This window comes from Myotis myotis, unplaced genomic scaffold, assembly GCF_014108235.1.
Source record: "Myotis myotis isolate mMyoMyo1 unplaced genomic scaffold, mMyoMyo1.p scaffold_m19_p_2, whole genome shotgun sequence".
Taxonomy (NCBI): domain Eukaryota; kingdom Metazoa; phylum Chordata; class Mammalia; order Chiroptera; family Vespertilionidae; genus Myotis; species Myotis myotis.
This window is the reverse complement of record NW_023416324.1, coordinates 27,450,669-27,471,683: the sequence shown is the minus strand read 5'-3', so window position 1 is coordinate 27,471,683 and position 21,015 is coordinate 27,450,669. Positions and strand designations below refer to the sequence as shown.

Here is a 21,015-nt window from a genome sequence, read left to right as displayed (position 1 = left end):
ACTGAACCTTCCCAACAGCCACGAGAGGCAGTAGCACCATCCCTTGTCCAAGGTCACAGGGCTCTGGACGGTAAAACTAAAACAACTGGCTCCAAAGCCCTACTGTGTTGTCGCTCACAGCCTTGGGCTGTCCCCTAGGGCCCACCCAGATGGAAAAACCTTCTCTTATAAAGAAGAAAGGAACACCTCAGGGGTCCTAACCCAGAATTGACATGAGTGAAGAGAGAAGAAGGGCACCACTGAGTCCCAGGAGGCAGCAAACAGTGGAAGCAAGGAAGCCCTTCCTCTCAAAAATATACCCTGGACAGATACATGGAGGGAGGGCACCCAGCTCCCTGTGCAGGGGGAGTTAACCCAGTCCGGCTGGTCCCTGCCACTGGGCAAACTCAATTACAGGCAGTTCCTCCTCCCCTGGGCCAATGCAAGTCCTCTCACTGGTCCTCGTTCTCTGGTCTCTCCCTTTCCCATCACTCTTTCATTGACTCATCTACGTGTTCATTCACCACCTGACTGGATTTATTGAGCACCTATTAAGAAGTAGTTTGTGCAGCACAGAGTGCCTCAGTGTGTCTGAATCAGAGCTCTGATCACGCTGTTTTCTCACAAACCTCCTGTCTCATCAAAACCTCATGAGAAATCCACTCCCTTTAACCTACCATCCCAGGCAGGTTACGTCCCTACTGATTTTTTAGCCATTCCCTAACCCAAAGGTCCCACTGCAGTCACTGGAAACTATTTGTAGATGTCTCACCTGCCATCTCAGTATGCCAGGCTTCCTCGTGCCCTCAGGCTTTGTACACTTCCCCCTAAGAAGAAAATCCTTTCCCCATTTTTCTGCCTAACAAACTCCTATTCATCCTTCAAGGATCTGCTGACTCAAGTGTCCTCTTCTCTAGGAAACTTTCTGCTCACCTCCCAGGCATATCACCTTGCTAAGTTTGGGGTCGACACTAGATTGCACAGAACAGCAGTTGGGAGACAACAGCAATTGCTGTGGTGTACCCCCCAAATCCTTAGGCCCATTGACCACACCCCACCCCCAACAAGAATGATACAGGGCGTCCCAGAAGTCAGTAAGATGTAAGTGAAGGAGAGAAGCCATTTGGCAACGGAGAAAACCTTGTTTGGGGCAGCCCAGGTGTTTCTAACACAGCCCTCAGTGGCCTGGGTAGCAAATGCCCAGTTCAATCTCTGTCTCCTCCAGGATGTGAGCTCCCTGGGGACAGGAACTTCTACTCAGAATGCCCAGCACCCACCAGGCACCAATGATGTCTGTGGAAAGGATGAGGGGCTCATCTGTAGCAAGTGACTGGTTCCTTTGGTGTATCTTGCCAGTCCCTTCCTTCAGCCCCTGATACCTTCCCAAAGGTACACTGGCTATGATAATGTCATAAAGCCACCCAAGAATACCCCTGTTCCTCCCCACTTGGAACAAAGCCTTGCCTGCTAAAAACCATTTGCATGCACATGCACACAAAATAAGACACATAGAAATGAAGAGACATACTTTCTGACAAGCTGATGACTGCTCCCATATACAGACACATGCCCTCAGGAAAATATAGAGATATACTGCTATACACATGCATCCCTCAAATATAGACATACACGGATACACATATACTCTTAGACACACGGAGACATGCAGCTGAAGTTGCCAAATGTACATGCGCGCGCGCACACACACACACATACACACAGTCACTCACAGACAGACACGTATCCATACTGAGAGAACAGAGGCTAGCAGAGCCTCCAATGCCTAGAACCACGGCCATTTCAGCTCCTTCCAAGCAGTAATCCCCCTGAGGGTGCACCCCCACCTGGTACCCCAAGTGGCCCCTCCCAACCCAGGCACCGTTCAATGGAGGCTGCTGCTCCTGCGGGGGAGTCAATACCCTGTGGACGGAGCCATCGGTCAGAAGGACCCCGACTAATTAAAAGCTGGTGAGGTTTAAATAATTCATCTCCTTAACTCCCATTGATCGCCCAGTTTAGTGGCCACAGACTTGAAACAATATTAAACAGCCTCCTCCAGCTCCACGGGGGGTGGGTGAGCTGACATGTGCCCACCTCTCTGAGGACATCTCCCACCAGAGATTCAGTCAGAGGCAGGGGTAGCTTGGCTTGAATCCAAGGCCACCTGTGACCCACCCAAAGCCCAGACCCCAGTCTCCTCCTAAATATTGTTTTGAGAGACCCTTTCCAATGGTCTGGTTTCATTCTCCCTTCATACCCCCCTTTCCCCGCTCTCCCCAGCTACAGAGAGCACCTTGTTAGAGCTCAAAAAAAGCCAGAGAACCCCTCTGTGAGCCAGGGGACTGGGGCATGTGGACAGGAGACTGACCAGGCTGCCAGGGGGACATGTGGAAGGACTGACCAATGCCGCTGTGGGGCCGGCCTATGTGCTGGAGGCTGAGGCCCTTGTTCATGTCTAGAAGTCCGTTCTTGGGCCAGCAGCCCATGGCGAAGCTGTAAGCCTGGAAGACAGGAGGCAAGAATGGTTAACAGAGGCCCTGACCCTGAACCAACCCATCACTCCCCCCATCAAACCTTTCCCCCAAGGACTTATTCTCATCATACCACTTCACGATCGTCCCCTCACGGGGTCCCCTTGCCACCCAAAACCCCTTCTGCCTCTAGAGCTCCCTTTCTCCTGGGCATCTCCCTCTGGCCCTCACTGGGTGCCCCCTCACAACTCCTCTAGAGAGCTCCTAGTTACTAAGACCCTCCTTGTCAGGACCCCGCCTCTCATCACGGGACCCCCTTCACCTTAAATTCCCTCCTCTCCAGAGTCCTCAGCACTCTGCTGGGCCCCCTCCCATAGCATTACTGGTCGCAGAGACTGTGGTCCGGAAGACTTGGAGACTAACGTATTCAAACTTCACAGATAGGAAAACCAAAGTGAGGGGGGCCCCACCTGCCTGTGGTCAAGTTGCTTTTGACCCAGAGACAGGCGAGACTGTAGAAGGCTGAGTGCCATGTGAGTGTTCAACTGGGGAGGGGTAAAGTCACCTGGTGACTTAAGCAGCAGTGAGGGGAGCACATGAAGGGTGTGTGTGTGTGTGTGTGTGTGTGTGTGTGTGTGTGTGTTAGGAGAAGCAGATCTCTGCTGAAGGTCAAGTGCTCACTTATGCATATTCAAAGCGGCCACCCATCGATCTGTACTTAATTGTTTTCCTGGGGTTGGGGAAGGAAGTGCTGGGGGCATCGATCTGCTCAGACCCCCAGCACTTCATTGCTCCCCTCCATCCCCTACTCCTGTCACCTGACAGCGGCCAAACTCCATGGGGAAGGAGGAGTAAGGTACATGGCAGGACAGGGATGGCACCTGCTCTTACAGTCCTTACAGGCATGATGACCTGATGTCACAGGTGAGGAAACTGAGACCCAGAAAGAAGAGACATACAAGGGTTAGAACACCATTAAGTGGCCCATTGGGAATTTAATTCCTGCTCAGCCTGCTGGCAAAGTCCTGGGCCCCTACCAGTGGGCTTGCATAGCTAGCTGACACTTCAAACATTATCCTTCCACTCACTTTAGAAGTCTCCAAACATCAGGCTGCCTTCTCCCAGTGGCAGGAAGCATGTGGGACAGTGGTCAATGGGGATGAAGCTTGGGTGAGTCCCCAGAAGAAGTTAGATGGTGAGTCCGCTGATGATACTAAAGTGACCGTAGCCATGGGCAGACAGGCACTGAAGTGCCCCTGCCCATCACTATGCCCAAGAGGTCCCCAGCCCACCACAGACTCCTTCATAAGGGAGAGCACCCAGCATAGGTTCAGAAACAAAGGCAGGAAGCTGGACACAAAGTCCGTGCCAGGGCTGAGGAGCTGGGCAGAGGGCTAGTATCCTTCGTTCCCAGCTGCAGGAACCAAGCCTCGGCCACCTGGGGAACTGAAAGGCTAGGAGTCAGTGTACTTCACCCTTAGCACCCTCCAAAGCCATTATCCTTGACCACAGAGGTACTAGCCACAGCCCAACTTCCCAGCCAACCCTCCCACCCTTTCCCAAGTCACAGCTGCAACCACAAATTGGGGGCTGAGTGTGAGACTCAAGGACAGGGGAGAGGTCGCTGGCTTTGAGCCAGGGCGGAGCTGGAGCTGGGAACGCAGGCGGGGAGGGAAAGCAGCCAGTGGGTGGTGCAGAGCTGAAGAAGCTGCTATGCATGGTCAGGGCCAGGGCTGGAGTGCAGTGGGCCAGAGAGCAGTGGCGGGCTGGCTTTCAAGTACTTTAAAATCACTTACAAAGGCCGGATTAAACGATCAGAAATTCCATTTAATAGGACAAATAAAGAAATAACAATCTACTCTATCAGCCCGGAGAAGGCAAGCTGGATAGTTTTTTTTCTCCTTCTAAAAAGGAAAAAGGGAAGGAAGGGAAAAAAAGAAGGATAATGTGTGTTTACTCAAGCAAAGAAAAAAATATTTAAGTGATGTCGGGGAGAAGATTGCAGTAACTAGTGAAGAATAACATCGTCTACTTTGCTGTCAAATCACACCCGAATTTCAGTAATAGATTCTCGGCTGACACTCAATTCAATTCGAAGGTGATCCTGCTTTATCCCAGCCCATCAAATATTAAACACTTGCATTAGCAGGTGCTGCCGCTTCCCGGCTTAAAGCGGCGGGCGGGCGGCAGGGCTGCTGAGGCCCCTCTGCTCTGCTCTCGGCTCAGGGACAGGGCAGCTCAACGTTATCTGCACGTCATCCTGAGTCTTATCGCAGCTAAGCGAGAAGACCACTTCAGATAACATTAGACGCTTGCCCCAATGCGTGTCAGTATGATTAGATTATTATTATAATAATGACTCCCCAAGAACTTCCCCCGACTGGGACATGTGGAAGGGGGGTGGAGGGCAGCGAGCCCAGGAGGACCAGGCTGGACCAGGGCAAGCCAGAACCCACGGCAGGAAGCAGGGGCACCAAGGAAGGCGGCAGCGCGGGTCCCGCCTGACGGATGCCTTTCAGGAAGGGCAGTCTAGCTTGTCAGAGCCAGGGCGAGATGAATTGGCGTCTCCACCGTGGCCGCGGGTGTCATGCCGCACAGTTTCATATTCCCAGATAAGTGTGATAACCAATTGCTGCTGTGACATGGCCTCATCCAGCGCTTCCTCAAGGGGGCCCAGGCGGGGGAGGGGCAGTGCGTGCACATGGGTCTGGCAAGCTCCTAATAAGAGGGATTTAATTTTTACAAATGCTGCTTCCAGCGGGGCCTTCACATACCAGCCAAAGTCCAAAATGATATTAAAAATGGTTAATTAAAACTGCTTTTCTTCAGCCTGGGCTCTCCCTCTGCTGCCCTGCTGAGAATCCTGGCATGTCTCCTCCAGGCACTGCCACATACTCCTGCAGAACTGAAACTTCACGCGTGACCACCAGTCTCATGGAACCCCTAGGCACAGTAAGATGGACAGTACCTCAAGCTACCCCTGCCACCTCAGGTACCTTTCAGGCACAGCCAGTGGACACAGAGCGCCACGCAGCGAATACAGGGTCCTATAGCAACCTGTGCTCCCACCTATATGAGGTCTGAATACTTACACCTGCTGCCCTATGCACTTGTACCCACATGCCCACCACCCTCAGCACACATTTCTAAAGTCCCTGCCCTCCCCCCAGATATATGCACTACGGAGCGTGCATACCCATGCAAGTGTGCACACCTCCTTCCATTCCCACCCCCTCCTGACATCCTCCCTAAGAGATTACATCCACTCAGGATTCTTTTTTTCTTTTTTTAAATATATTTTTATTGATTTCAGAGAGGAAGGAAGAGGGAGAGATAGAAACATCAATGATGAGAGAGAATCATCGATAGGCTGCCTCCTGCACACCCCTAACTGGGGATAGAGCCCGCAACCCAGGCATGTGCCCTTGACTGGAATCGAACCCAGGACCCTTCAGTCCACAGGCCGACACTCTATCCACTGAACCAAACCGGCCAGGGCTCCACCCAGGATTCTTAACAGAGACTTCCTGGGAGTCCATTTCAGAACAGGGTGGTGTGGGCTCTGTCTCAGATTCTGGCTGGGAAGTCAAGTCTGGGACCCCAGGAACCATCAGAGCCGGATGACTCAGGAGGCTGTCCACAGGGACAATGGAGACAAATAGGCCCATGTGGGATTGGAGGCGGCTAGGAAAGCTTCCTGGAGGGCACCAGGTAGAAGACATAGCAAGGGCAAAGGAGAATGGCAGGAGCAAGCTTGGCGAGTGCATAGGCAAGGGCGTGGGTGTTGCTGGGGCAGCCAACATGGACAGGAGTCATATCTTCAGATGCTGCCTCCCAGCTCTGTGCAAACTGGCATCAATCGAGGGGTCTACCGCCTTTCCCCCACTGCTTCCTATTTCCACTCTTTCTCTTCTGCCAGCCTGTGTGGTGTCGGGGTAAGGGACCCAGTAGATTTCTGACCTTGATCAGTGCGGGGCAGGAATCTGTTTTAAGAGCTCTTGCCAAGATCTGTGCCTGAGCCCCTTTTTCATGCTGGTTCCAAATTCTCTGGGTGCCACCTTTCCAGCTGCACTTCTGTCAGCCGTCAGGCCCACTTGATGGGTCCTGACCAGAGGGTGGGGCAGGTGGAAGGATGTCTGAGGAGCCCAAGTCCTGTCCAGGGTAGGTGGAGTTGTGGTGAGAGATGCTGGTCCACCAAACTGCGCCCTCCCAGCCCTGTGCCAGGCAGGCATGCACACTTCCCTTCCCCTGGGCTGCTGTAATTTCCATGCGCAGGGAAGCAGGTGCCGAGCTGCTCCCGGCTGGCTCTCCCCTCTCGTGCTCTGCTCGCCTTGGCTGCTGCCCCATTAGCTTAGTGGCCAGCCATCTGCGACGGGCCTGCCACGCAGCCCTGCTGTAGGCGCGGCGGGTGGCCCCCTGTGTAACAGGGAGCTTTGCCATTAGCGCCTTTAATATTCTGACACCTCAGCACAGCCTGCTATTACATGCAAACGCTGATCGCCCTGTGAAATTACATTGCTGGGCCCGCGAAATGGAATCGTGTATAATCAGCCTCCTCCATGCACTGTCAGTCCCATCACAAACACGGCGCCCGGCGGCTTACGGGGGCTTAGCAGCTGCGACAAGTGTATTGGGTTTAATAGATGAAGTAGCCCTCATCGGCAGCAGCATTAGATCCTTCAAAGAGGAAAGAAGAGGCATCGACAGCTGCTGGGGTGTCTCTGCCCACCCACTCACTACCTACCAGGGCCCTTAGAGTAGGGTGGACACAGAGGGAGCAAGAACCCAGCTCAAACTGCAGACAGAAGCACAGACTACCCTGCAACTTCCACAAAACCCAGAGCTCCCAAGCCAACACCAGCACACCGACATACCCAATCTCTCCACAAGTTGGGGAGGAGCAGGCCTTTAAGCAGATCTCTGGGTGACTGTCACCCTCTGGGCCTAAGGCTGATGGGCCATTTCCCAAGATGAGGAACCAAATCAAACCAAATGCCATTCCCATGAACACTCAACTGACAAAGCTGTAAACATGATACTCTGGAGGATAGGGGAGATAAAGTATGACAGTTGTAACTACTACCTAATAACCTTTTTATCTAACTGGCCAACAGTTCTTTAGTTGGTGAACCAAGTACCAAGGTCACAGGTAAACATGAGGATGGTATGCTCAGGAGCCCAGTCTTACAGAAGGGCAATGTCTGGGCTCAGCAGTTAGACAAACCAGAATTTGGTTCCCAGTTCTGCCAGTTATTGGCACTGTGATTTTGGATGAGTTATTAAACTTCTCCGAGCCTCAGTACTACAAAATGGAATGGTGGTCTTTCTTCCAGGTATACCTACGGTCACTCAGGAATGCCTGTCCCCCTGCCACCTCCAAATACCCTTGGTGCCATCACCCAAAATGCACATTGCCTTTGATAACGCTGTTCCCTCTCCCCTTCCTGGGCTCAGTCTAACACACCAATTGGGGCAGATTGTATTTTCCAGTCTCCCATCTCCCATGTTCTTCTTATAATGTGACTCAAGAGGGGGAGTCTTGAAATAGGATATTTTTTTAACTTTACTATTTCAACCAACATAGTAATGTACAAGTAATACTCTGCAACCTCCAGCAATGCTATATAATATCAGAAATGCTAAACAGGTAAAGACATTACAAAGAAAGAGAACTGCAGGCCAATATCCCTGATGAACATAGATGCTAAAATCCTCAACAACATATTAGCAAATTGCCTCCAGCAATATATTAAGAAGATCATACACCATGATCAAGTGGGATTTATTCCAGGGATGCAAGGCTGGTACAATATTCGCAAATCAATAAACGTGACACATCACATAAACAAACTGAAAGACAAAAATCATATGATCATATCAATAGACGCAGAAAAAGCACTCGACAAAATCCAATAGAGGGAGCATATCTCAATATGATAAAGGCCATATATGACAAGCCTACAGCCAACATCATACTCAATGGGCAAAAACTAAAACCATTTCCCCTAAGAACAGGAACAAGACAGGGATGCCCACTTTCAGCATTCCTGTTCAACATAGTATTGGAAGTGCTGGCCATAGTGATTAGACAAGAAGAAGAAATAAAAGGCATCCATATTGGAAAAGAAGAAGTAAAACTGTCATTATTCACAGATGACATGATATTGTACACAGAAAACCCCAAAGATCCCATAAAAAAACTACTAGACTTAATAAATGAATTTGGCAATGTAATAGGATACAAAATTAAAACCCAGAAATCTATGGCTTGTTTATATATCAATAATGAACTCACAGAAAGAGAAACTAAAAAAAAATCCCATTTACCACTGCATCAAAAAAAAAAAAAAATAAGATACCTAGAAATAAACTTAACTAAGGAGGTAAAAGACCTATACTCGGAAAACTACAGGATGTTGAAATAGAGGCCCTAGCTGGTTTGGCTCAGTGGATAGTGTTGACCTGTGAACTGAAGGGTCCCAGATTTGGTTCCAGTCAAGGTCACATGCCTGGGTTGTGGGCTCAATCTCCAGTAGGGGGTGTGAAGGAGGGAACCAATCAATGATTCTCTCTCATCATTGATGTTTCTATCTCTCTCTCCCTCTCCCTTCCTCTCTGCTATCAATAAAAATATTTTTAAAAAGAAAAAAAAGAGATAGAGGAAGACATAAACAAATGGTAGAATATACCATGTTCATGGATTGGTAGAATCAACATCATTAAAATGTCCATACTACCCAAAGCAATTTATAGATTCAATGAAATCCCCATTAAGATACCAATGGAATATTTCACAGACCTAGAACAAACTCTCCAAAAATTCATATGGAATAAAAAAAGACCCCAAATAGCTGCAGCAATCCTAAAAAAAAAAAAAAAAGGAAAGAAATGCTAAGGCCAATTACTCATTGGCTGGAAGACTTGCCCTGGAGCCATCAGCTGCCCTGAAGTAGTTAGACTGCTCTGAGGCAGCGATGTTGTGAGGAAGCCCAAACAAGCTCATGCAGAGACCACAGAGAGAAGCCACAAGACTAGGCAAAGAGAGATGCCCAGCCTGCCCCCAGCTGCTCCAACCACACACTGTGCCAGTTCCAGTCACTGACTACAAGTATGTGAGAGAACATGAGCCAGACTACCTAACTGAGCACTTAATGAATTTCTGACTTACAGAACCCATCAGCTAATAAAATAGTTGTTTTAAATCACTAAGTTTTGGGGTCATAAGTTATGCAGCAATACTAACTGGAAAACCAATATAATGTTCTTTGAAAGTTATGTATTAGAGATTATAATCTTTATTTTATTTATTTATCCTCACTCGAGGTTATTTTTCCATTGAGTTTTTAGAGAGAGTGGAAGGAAGAGGAAGAGACAGAGAGAAACATCAATGTGAGAGAGACACATCGATTGGCTGCCTCCTGCACACAACCCGACCAGGGCGAGGGAACCTGCAACCAAGGTACATGCCCTTGACCAGAATCAAACCTGGGACCCTTCAGTCCGTGGGCCAACCCTCTATCCACTGAGCCAAACCAGCTAGGGCTAGATTATAATTTTTAAAGTCCTCCATTGACTCCATATCCCCATCCGGAGCTGCTGCCTGTTCTATTAATAACCAAACTTCTCAAGGTTTTCTCTGCTCACCCCATTTACCTCCCTCATCACTCTTTAACTCCTACAGACTAATTTCTAGCCTTATTATGCCACTTAGCTCCTGCTAAGGTCAAATCTTCACCATACTGTCCACATCTATAGGCAATTTCTGGTTCTTGCTGCCTTCACCACTCAACAGCCTGCTTCTTCTTCTTCTTCTTTTTTTAAAAAATATATTTTTATTGATTTCAGAGAGAGGAAGGGTAAAGGAGTGAGAGATAGAAACATCAATGATGAGAGATAATCATCAATTGGCTACCTCCTGCATGCCCCACATTGGGGATTGAGCCCGCAACTCAGACATGTGCTCTGACTGGTAATCGAACCATAACCTCTTGGTTCAAAGGTCAACACTCAACCACTGAGCCATGCCAGATGGGCAAAAAAACCCTTCTCCTCTGGTTTTCTCAACATCCTATTCTTTGAGTTTTTTTATCTTTTCCCGTCAATCTCCTATATAGTCTCTTTTGCATCTGGTCATCCGATGTGTATACTCATGCACTCTCTCTTCTTCTTTTTATCTACACTCTACCACTTTTCCTGGGTGATTTCTTCAACTTCCTCATCTTCAACCTCTCCAACTTCTAAATCAATATTTCTTGCCTCTACTTGAGTGTCAAACATATATATTCTGTTGTCTATCTGGTATTTCCACTTGGATTTTACTCAGACACTTCCTTCTCAATATGTTTAAAAATCAATTTCAACAATCTCCCCTACAAATAGCCCCTTCTCCTGGGTTTCCAAATCCCAATGAAAGTTGTTACCACCTCCCTGGTCTACCAGAAAAGTGGGGGTCAATCTTGCTTCCTTCTTCTTCTTTACCATCCACTAAGTCCTGGGATTGCTGTTCATGCCTCTAAGACTTGACGGAAGAAATTCCTTCAGCCTACCGAGAATGTTCTCTGACTTCTCCCACTTTTTGTCCTAATGAACATATATTTCTCTTTCAACATTCAACTCAAAAGTACATTCCTTTACTAAGTCTTTCCTAACTCAACTCTTCTTTTTTTATCCTTACCTGAGGATTTGGTTTTTATTGATTTGGGGGGGGGGGGGGCGGGGGGGGGCGGGGAGACAGAGAGAGAGGAAAGAGAGAGCTAAACATCAATGTGAGAGAGGAACATTGATCAGTTGTCTCTCGTATGTGCCCCAACTGGGGATGGAACTCACAACCTAGCTTTGTGACCCGATAGGGAATCAAACCTGCAACTTTTTGGTGCATGGGATGATACTCCAACCAACAGAGCCATCCAGCCAGGGTCTGACTCATCCCTTCTGTATGCTCGGTGTTCCCTGACTACCAGCATACTTCAGGGGCCCAGAGCTGCTGCTGCTTCTGCCCATCAACAGAACCTGAGTGGGATAATTACTGTCTCTGTGTACTGAACCTTCCTGCTCACTGCCTACAACAGGACAGCTGCCTCTCATGCATGGGACCACCACCACAGCAATGGCAGGGGCTGCACCACAGGTGCAGGGTCCACAACCTTTGGAGAACAGTGGCCAGCTTAGTTTGATCGCACGAGGGCCCTGAGTCTATTTTCAGTTATTCCCAGAGTGTCATCACTGAGTCAGAGGGGACCTGGGGACACTGAGGTTTCTGGGATGAGAACCAGAGAAGGAACTCCTCAGCCACGCTGCCTCAGCCCTACAGAAGAGGTTGGCCTGTCCGGGGATCCATGTACTGTCACAGAGTCCAAGGCAGTAGGTCAGTCTGAGCCAACTGCCCAGGGTGAGAGTTACATTGTGAGTTTTCTTTGTTTTCATTACAATTTCCTCTCCCATTGCTTCTTTTAAGCCAGCCCTTTCCTCCCCGGGGTGCTGGGGATTGAATGAAACACCACCCCTGGCTCCAATAAGTGTATTTCAATTACATCTGTCACTGCATAACGATATAATGATATATCATGTGATATTAAATCCATGGTAATCATATCAGGGATTTTTTTTAATCGTGCACTAATTGCATTATTACATCTCTATAATTAACAACAGGAGGTATGGAAATTCAGTTAAGACAGAGAGCTCAATGTACTCCCCCCACACCACCCTTGCCCTAACTCCCCAAGATTAGGCCCAATTAGGAGATGGGGACTGCAGAGCACGAGCAAGATGGGCCAAAGCCATCACCTCTCAGTGCCTCAACCATGGGCAAAGCTTTCAGCATCCAGGGCTGGCAGAAATAGGCCAGATGACTGAGACCAGGGTCTGCCCTGTGGCTGCTCAGGAAAGAGTCCGAGAAAGGCCCAATGACAAGGCTCAGCTGAGCCTTCCAGACCTCGTGCCACTGTAGCACCAAATCTTCTCCTTGGGAAGGGTGTTACCTTTCCTTCAAACCAGCAAAGCCCTCAAAGGTTCCTATAAGGCACAAAGCAAGTTCTAGCCTCATGGCCACCTGGACAAGAATTCTTCCTGCTACTGCTACACATACTCCCTTCCCTTTGACCTAGCAGCTCTCAACATCACCAGGTCCAGCAGCTGTGATGTCTCTGTCTCTTGGTCCTATCATCCATGAACTACACAAACCCAATTCTTCTTGGGCCCATGCCTCCCCAATTCTCACTCTAAAGTCTGGTTCTTCGTATTGCATGACAAGTGGGTTTTGATAACCATTGGGGTCATTCCCCTATTCCCCAAAATGGTTCAGATTCTTATGTCCTCCCACCTAGGCCTATATGGAGAGGGGGCAGGCTCAGGATTGCAGCTTGAACTATGTCAAATGACCCTGTCTCTCCCACCCCCTTCCTGATACTGAGCTGTTGGGCTAATCCCCTGAGGGGTGTCAGAACCAGTCTGCAAAGCAAAATTCTGTGTTTCAAGTCCAAAGCTTTGAACTTGGCATGTAACTAGTCCTCAGTGAGGGGCAGGCATTTTGCTAAGTTTGACTCTCAGAAGTTGGACAGGCCTGAAGATAAAAGAGAAAAATCATGTCCTTTTTCCTAATAAAAAGGAGACACTAATAGCAGTCAGCACTTAGGCAAAGCACTTTAAGTTTCTAAAGTGCTTTCCAAATTAAAATATAATCCTTTATGGAGCACGTGACACCACCACCATCAACCGCCCCTCAAACACAAAGGCATGTGCATGCTTGTGCACAACACATGTACCTCCACTTCCTTGCTCCTTGGAAAAGGGTGTCCAAAATCTCCATCCCAGACCCCCCTCCCTCTTCACTGGCTTGCTCAAATAACACACACTTATTGAGTAACTACCATGTGTCAAACTCTGGGCTAGGTGCCAGAGACATACAGATCAAGTAAATTGTCTTCAAGGGGCTTCCAAGCTAGAAGAAGAGACATGTAAACACGTATGTAAACTCACCACACAGTGAGGGACTGAGGCCCTGCAAGAGGAGAAACCCTAACCAGGCGTGGAGGAAAATTATTGAGAAGGACCAAGATGGCCTTCAGTGGGACATCCAAGGTGGGCTGCCTAGAGAAGGTGGACATGTAGACTAGGAGGAGCTCAGTTCAAAACAGTCCTAAGAAAGTGTGTAAGTGGCCCAACCGGTGTGGGTCAGTGGTTGAGCACTGACCTATCAACCAGGAGGTCACGGTTCAATTCCTGGTCATGGCACATGCCCAGGTTGTAGCCTCAATCCCCACTGGGGGGTATGTAGGAGGCAGCCAATCAATGATTCTCTCTCATCATTTATGTTTCTATCTCTCTCTTCCTTCCTCTCTGAAATCAATTTAAAAAATCTCTCTATATAAAACTCTAATATACAAATAGATCAAACACGGAACAACCCGACAACTGGTTGCTTTGGTGTGTGCCGACCACCAGGGGTTGCGCGTGGAACACAGTGGGAATTGGCTGCAGTGGAATGGTGGAGCAGGTGAGCGGGGGTGCTAGACCAAGGTGGGGTGCCGGTTGCTGTCATTGGGGTGAGCCTTTGGTGGTTACTGAAAATTCTTTGCTCCCGCATGCTGCAGTTCTGCCTGGCACTTGCACCTGCTGCAGCACCGGCCCCACTCGCACCTGCTGCCGGCGCCAGAGCCACCACTTGCACCCACTGCTGGCCCCGATCACCCCTCAGAGCTTCTCCACCTCCCCCTGCTCCTGAGGGGCGATTGGGGCAGCAGCTGTGGCTTGCACCTGCTGAGGGCGCCAGCCCTGCTGGCACCCGCTGCTGGTGCCAGCCCCAATTGCTCCGTGTTGTCAGTGGGTACAAGTTGAGCCGGCGCATGGGGGCGGCAGTGGTGGCAGGAGCGAGGCTGCTGGCAGACAGGGGACCAGGGGCAGTGGCGGGAGGGGCTGGGCAGGAGCAAGGAGGATGGGCCAAAACCCACCCCTGTAGCCACCGCAGCCTCGCGGCCCACAGTTCCTTTCAAGTTCCACGAATTCGTGCACTGGGCCCTTAGTAAATTAAAAAAAGAAAGAAAGTGTATGGGTGGTGCATGACACTGTGGGAGTAGATAAGATCAGCCAGGAAGAAAATAAATGCCTTCAGCATCAGATAAGGCCCTTCTCTTCTCTGATGTTTAGAGGGAAAAAAGGAAGGCTGAGAGGCAACAGCCTCCTCTCCAGGCACGCCCAATATCCTGGCCCCTGTACCTCCCTTTGTCAACTCTACCTTCACTCTACTCAGGTGTGTTATGATGGAAGAGTATAGACTTAGGAATCACACTGATTCATTCACAGCAAACATTTACTGAGAACCTGTTATATGCCAGGCTACATGCATTCACCGAAGGCTTTCCAGACCCTGGCAACTCAAATGTAGATCCTGTCCTCAAAGAACCCACTGTCCTTTGAGGAGAAACAGACATGGACACCAGTAAGTGCCCAGTCACTGCAATAGACAATGATCAGAGAGAACTGCAGAGGGATATAAAGGAGGAAAGTGCTCAGGCTCAGAGGCATCTGGAGTCCAGAATGAGGAGGGCTGCCTTCTACTCCTCTCCTCACCACACAAGCAGCACTCAGCTGGCTGGGACAGAACTCTCCCTGCAAACTGCAGATTGGGCTGGGGGCAGGGGTGAGGAGAGCCCTGAACCAAGGCTGGGAAAGGGCTGGCGACTAAGAAGCAGTGAACCTAAGCCAGGATCTCCTGATTGCAAAGATGAAGGTTATAAGGCTGTAACCAAAGCCACAGAAGAAAGGCTCACTGTATCATCCCAGGATGAGGGAAGGGGCACCTTTAGCACAAGCAACAGGACTTGAATAGAAAATAGCAACTCGAGTTCCCAGGCCTGTTTCCCCATTGGAAAGTGGGGACTTAATTGCTTGAATTCTTAAGTCCCTTCTTGATCTGAAATTCACCAGATCCGAGGCTCTTCCATCTCCCACAAGAATTAGGCTTATTTCTGTCCTCACACCTTGCTTATGCTATTTTCCCACCTAGAACAGCAGCCTTCCTCTACTCTCTCCAAATCCTACCTGTCTGCCAAGATACCACCTTCAGGAAGCCCTTCCTGATTTCTCTTCCTCCCTCTTCCATGTCCAATCCCTCCATAGTTCATATCACAGTTCTCCCAGAAGCACTTGGCTTAACTGCATATTACATATGGTCTGGTATGATTGGTCTATGGACTGCCTTATTACTCCCTGACCCCTGACATCCATGTCAGGGTAAGAGGGAAGCTCTACTCTCACAAGCCCTAGAAGCAGGCAGAAGTCTAGGTCCCTGCCCCCTCTGCCCAGACCCCTTTGAGAACTCGATAGGCCTCCACTTGAAAAGGGTGCTGAAAGCAATGATGTCTCCAAGTGCGATGGGAGATATTTGTGTCTGCTTTACCCTTGGCTTTTTGCTCTGGTTCAGGTAGGAGCGGGGTGGGCTGGCTGGCAGATCTGAGAGCGCGGCACGCCCCAGCGGGCAGGGCACACAGCGCGGAGGAAGGCGCGAGTCAGTCTGGAGTGCTCCCCATTTATCAAGCTCACGCAGGCCGCCAGCCGAGCGAGTCTTTCTATCATTACACCTCTCAAAATCCGATTCATACCACTAATCCTGCCTTCATTCTCCCAGATTAATAACATCTCTTTCAACCTTCACAGTGTGATAAATAGACAAAGAGAGAACAAAAGGAGAGACAGAAGAGAGAGAAAGAGCTGGAGCAAGTCCCCATAATAGAGAGCCGAGAAAGAGGAGAGGGAAAAAAGGAGAGAGCGCGAGAGCAGGCAGCGGCCAGAGACTACAGCTCCCTTAGAGAGCCACTGAGGAGAGCAGGCGCTGCGCCCCGCTATGCGCTCTGCTCTGTCCCCAAGAGAAAGAAAGGCTCATTAACAGCTCCTTCCTGCCTGTACTTTTGTTCAAATTCTTTTCTTCCCTTCCTATCCTGCTTTAGGTCAAATTCCAGTGAAAATGAGTCTTCTGGCTTCCCGGTCTCTTCCTCGCCTCCTTGGCAGGCCCTGGCAACAGAGCTGTATCTCAGCACAAGGCAGGGCTGGGAATGGGTTTAGCACGGGTGGAGCAAGCTGGCCTAAATGCTTCACCAGAGCCATTTCCATAGCCTGAACCTCTGCTCCCTTCCCTGTTCTTGAGGCAGAATGAAAGAAGGGACAGAGTTGAGGGAGGGCTTGGGGTCCATTCCCTCAACTCTGTCCAGCACATCTTTACAACCTAAGGCTCCAGCTGCTTCTATCTAAGGCCGGTAGCCCCCAGCAGAACAGGTAGATGGTGAAAGTAGGTACCCATCAGGCTTGCTAAAACAGAAAGGGCCCATACCTCTAAATCAGGGGTCCTCAAACTTTTTAAACAGGGGGCCAGTTCACTGTCCCTCAGACCGTTGAAGGGCCAGACTATAGTTTTAAAAAAAAACTATGAATACTGCACACTGCACATATCTTATTTTGAAGTAAAAAAACAAAACGGGAACAAATACAATATTTGTATTTGCATGTGGCCCGCAGGCTGTAGTTTGAGGACCCCTGCTCTAAACAAGGATGAAGAAGTGTGCCAGAGAAAAACTCACTGGCCAGAGCCTTAGTCCTAACACAACTGATCAGTGACATTTCTTGTTTTCTCTGCCCAGATGCTTGTCCATACTTGTCTCCATAGTGCACTGCCCACCCTCCTCACAGACTCAATTCATAGCCCCCCCCCCCTCCCTTTCTGGATGCTCATCAGCTCTTCCAGGAGAATTTAGGCACTCCCTCTCCTGCGCTCTGGAAGGCAACAACTCTTACACTACCTGGAGTGACTATCTGTCTCCCTCACTCCACTAGAAGCCTGTCTTCTGAGTTCTCTATTCCCAAGGCCAAGCTGCCCATGATACTTCCATTCTTTCTTGACTTTGCCCAAACCAGCCCTAGCAGAAGACTAAGCCAAACATGGCTCAATCCTCCCTCTGGACTACAAAGCATTCCTAGGCAGCTGGAAGCCCAGCTCAGAGGCAGAGACAGAAGCACCCCACACTGGGAAGCTGAGTTGGTCTTATGCATCCACTCCCTTCACAATCCATCATAGTGTGCGAGGGGGAAGGGGGGGCTGCACCAAGCCCCCACCGACTACTCTATTCCCCAGCATACCCTCAGAGGGGAGCGGAGGGGAGAGGGTGATGGCACATGTGCGGAAGGAAGGCCCATCTTGCCCAGTCCTGCCTAGTAGGAGGAGCTACCTGAGAGAGTCAAGGCTTCTCCGAGGACAGAGTCTGGTAATGGATAAAGACGACCTGAAGCAGACACTCAGTAGAAAGGTGGTGACCTGGTGGTCTGTTTAGAGGCAGGTCCCATCTAGGGAATATCTTGCAGACACTTGCCAGATTCTTTCTTCTAAAAAGCCTTCCTCTACCCCCTACCACAAAACACAGTCCTCTCTTGGATCAAAATGGCTGCTGCCTCCTCTCATTATTCACTCCTGGAGTACCATCACTTCCAGCCCTGACTCTCAGGTTAGCCTAGTTATACCTCTACTTGGGGGAAATAATGCAAAAGTTCAGAGGAAAGGAAGCTTCACAGGGCCAAACAAAAGGGCAAAGTGGGCAGAAGGTAGTCCCTGGAATCACAACCCTTTCACAAAAGATCCAGAAATTCCATTAGCCTCCCCTCAGCCCCATTTCAGAAGGACTCTCCACATTTTCACCTGCTCCAACAGGCCTCCACGATCGGACACCTGCAGATAAGGAGGGTGGAAGAAAGACAGAGACTGATGTTTGTCCATGGGTCCAAACAGCCCAAGGAGGCTGGGGGCTGAAGAGGGAAAGCAAGAAGGAGAGAGAATGACATAGCCTCAGTGAAGGAGAAAGATCTTCTCTACAACCAACCTACTCCACTGGTGCCCTGGCCTCTGGGGCAGGCAGGTCCAGCTGGCCACACAGGCCCACACTGCCTCTGAGTCCAAGGCCATAGCACAGTTCCAAAAGCATGGATCCCAGGCCCTTTCTTCCGTAAGAGCCTGCACTGCCGGCAGATCAGATAACCTCAGCCAGTCAATCCGGCAGCCCTTTAGACACAGGCAGCCAGCAGGCCCAGACACCCTTAAACTTAGTCTAACTAGTTTCCACACTCTAAACTCCCAGGCAACTTCCTGGACAGCTTCCCCAGGGGCTCAGAAAGATGCTCTAGTCTAGCCCTTGTATCCCTGCCCTCAACAGGAGAACAATCCCAGGCTCTGAGAGGAGAGGTCACGCGCCCCCCCTCCCAACTGACCCCCCCCCCCCCCCGCCTATTTGCTGCGACTATTGCCAATCCTTATCTAATACACATATCAGTGCCTCCTCCCAAGGCGAGCCTCCCACGGCCATCCAACTCTGAGGGATGCACCCCATCCCCTCAGAGGCTTGGCCCCTTCAGTTGCGCAAGACAGCCTACACTCCAGTAAGGGAGATGTCTGGGGATCAGATAGAAGGAAGTCAGCCAGACACAACAGGGTCTCTGACAGATCAAGACCCGAGTGATGCCTTTCCCCCTAATCAGACTTTGAAAGCTCACTCCCTGAGTATCTGGTTCTGGAGCCCACTCCTCCAGGCAGCCAGTGGCACAGAACAGGGAAGAAGTTGGGTCCTAATGTGTAAAAAGCTCCAGCAAAGCAAAATCATTTACTCTTCGGTGCAACTGCTCAGCAGAGCTAATAAATCTTGCATGAGCAGGGCCGATTCTAATTTCCTAATATGAAAAGGCATTTGGATTGAGAGAGAGGGGGAGATAAAAGTGATTGAATCTCCAATAGTCCAGGTTACTGACAAGAAACATCCTGCTCAGCCCTGAGAGAAGGATGGCAGCGCCCACCCGCCCGCACACACCCATCCGTTCTGCCCCCCTCTTGGCGCGATACATCTCAGTCTTTTCTATTGACAGGACGTGGCTTTAAACACAGTTACACAAGTTATCATTTCTGCCTTCTGATCAATCTGAATTTTCAGGACAATTACCCTCTTAATCAATGATTGCTATCAGCAGCCCTGCGCCTGGACGGATTTCTCAGCAAGGTAATCATGCCGCCAGGCTGGACGGCGTGTGCATAGGCAATGAAGCTCCGGGTGGGGTCTCCTCCCTCCCTCCCCAGTCCCCCATAACCCAGAGCTGCTGCCAGTATCGAGGACAAGGACGGCAAAGTGTGAAGGCCACTTCAAGGAGTGATGGGAATAGAAGGGAGGGGAGGGGGCCCAGCCTTCCAGACCACCTGATTATGGAACAAACCTATTAAAACCCTAGATTTACTGCCCGACACCCTATGCATCTCCGCATGTCCTCCTACCATCATTCCCACCTCCTAATTAGTCTAATAAAGCCCAATTCTAATTATGGGCTCAAACTATTAGGGTGAGTTAGTACAAAGAAAAGAGAAATATTAGTCTTACTAACCTCTCAGAGCTATTGGTTCTAGAAATTCCTCTACTTCTACAGTTCATAGAGGCTACTGACTGGGGTGGCAGGGGTAGCATCTTCTCCTCCCCCAGATGCCCAGGCATTTGGAGCTGTCACAAAGCCAGCCTGTGAAAGCCCAATACTCCCTCCAGGTTCTCCAACAGGCTCAGCCCTCCATGTATAAAACAATCCAGGCCCCTCAGCAAAAGAGGGAAGAAAAGGGGAAGGTAGAATCGCTTTCTGCCTCAGTGCTGAGTTAGAGGCTGTCTCTGATCATGGGGCAACTCAGAAAAATTTCTCAGATCAGCTATTGCTGGGCAAGGACTTACACCAGAGAGTCAACAGTGGAATGAAAGGGGCATGATCCAGGATATTGACAAATGAACTTATGCTTCAGTTGGGTGGTGGATATGTGTATGCAGTTATATCCAGGGAAAACTGAGTTATGGGATAAAAATAGGTCCCCACAATTTGCTATTACATCTTGAGGAGTAAAAAGAATTAGAAAGCATGCATGTATTCATCCACTGACATTTACTGAGTGCTAACCATTGACTGAGTGGTGGGGATGCAGCAGTGAAGTGACCCCCTACTCTCAGGGTTAGGAGCTCACACTCTACTAGGAAAGACAGACAAGTGTTTTTTAAAAAAGCAAAAACAGTAAAGTGAACTTGTGCATGTATGGTCACAGCAGCATTCGTCATAAGAGGCAAAAAGTAGAAACAATCCAAATGTCTACCAGTTGATGAGTAAATAAAATGTGACATATCCATACAATGGAATATTATTCAGCAATAAAAAGAAATGAAGTACTGACCTATGGTACAGTATTGATGAATCTCAAAAATTATGTTAAGTAAAAGAAGCCAGTTACAAAGGGCCACATATAAGAAATTCTCAGAATTGCAAGGGTAGGCAAATTTACAGAGACAGAAATTAGGTTAGTGGTTGCTTAGGGCTAGGGTATTTGGGGGGAAATTGGAAAGTGACTGCTAACGGAGTTTCTTTCAGGGGGCACAAAAATGCTGTTAACTTAGATGGTGATGATGGTTGTACAACCCTGTGAATAAAGAAACACTGAATTGTTCACTTTAAATGGGTGAATTGTGTGGTATGTGAATTATATTTCAATAAAACTTTTTAAGTACAATCCTATATAATA

At 49.3% G+C, this 21,015-nt stretch overlaps 1 protein-coding gene across 12 annotated transcripts in view; it reads right to left on the bottom strand.

The window, feature by feature from the left end:
* The window catches only part of ERI3 (ERI1 exoribonuclease family member 3), a 132,433-nt gene that overhangs the window by 22,123 nt on the left and 89,295 nt on the right, over positions 1–21,015 (bottom strand). For 7 of the 12 annotated variants that reach the window (XM_036348201.1, XM_036348192.1, XM_036348193.1 and 4 more), the window contains one exon: positions 2,348–2,480. The exons of 1 other annotated variant lie outside the window; for it this stretch is intronic. In XM_036348201.1, coding sequence (XP_036204094.1) covers positions 2,348–2,480 — 133 coding nt within the window. The remainder of the gene's footprint in view (positions 1–2,347; positions 2,481–21,015) is intronic. 4 more of the 12 variants (XR_004973906.1, XM_036348195.1, XM_036348194.1 and 1 more) reach the window with 1 other exon arrangement.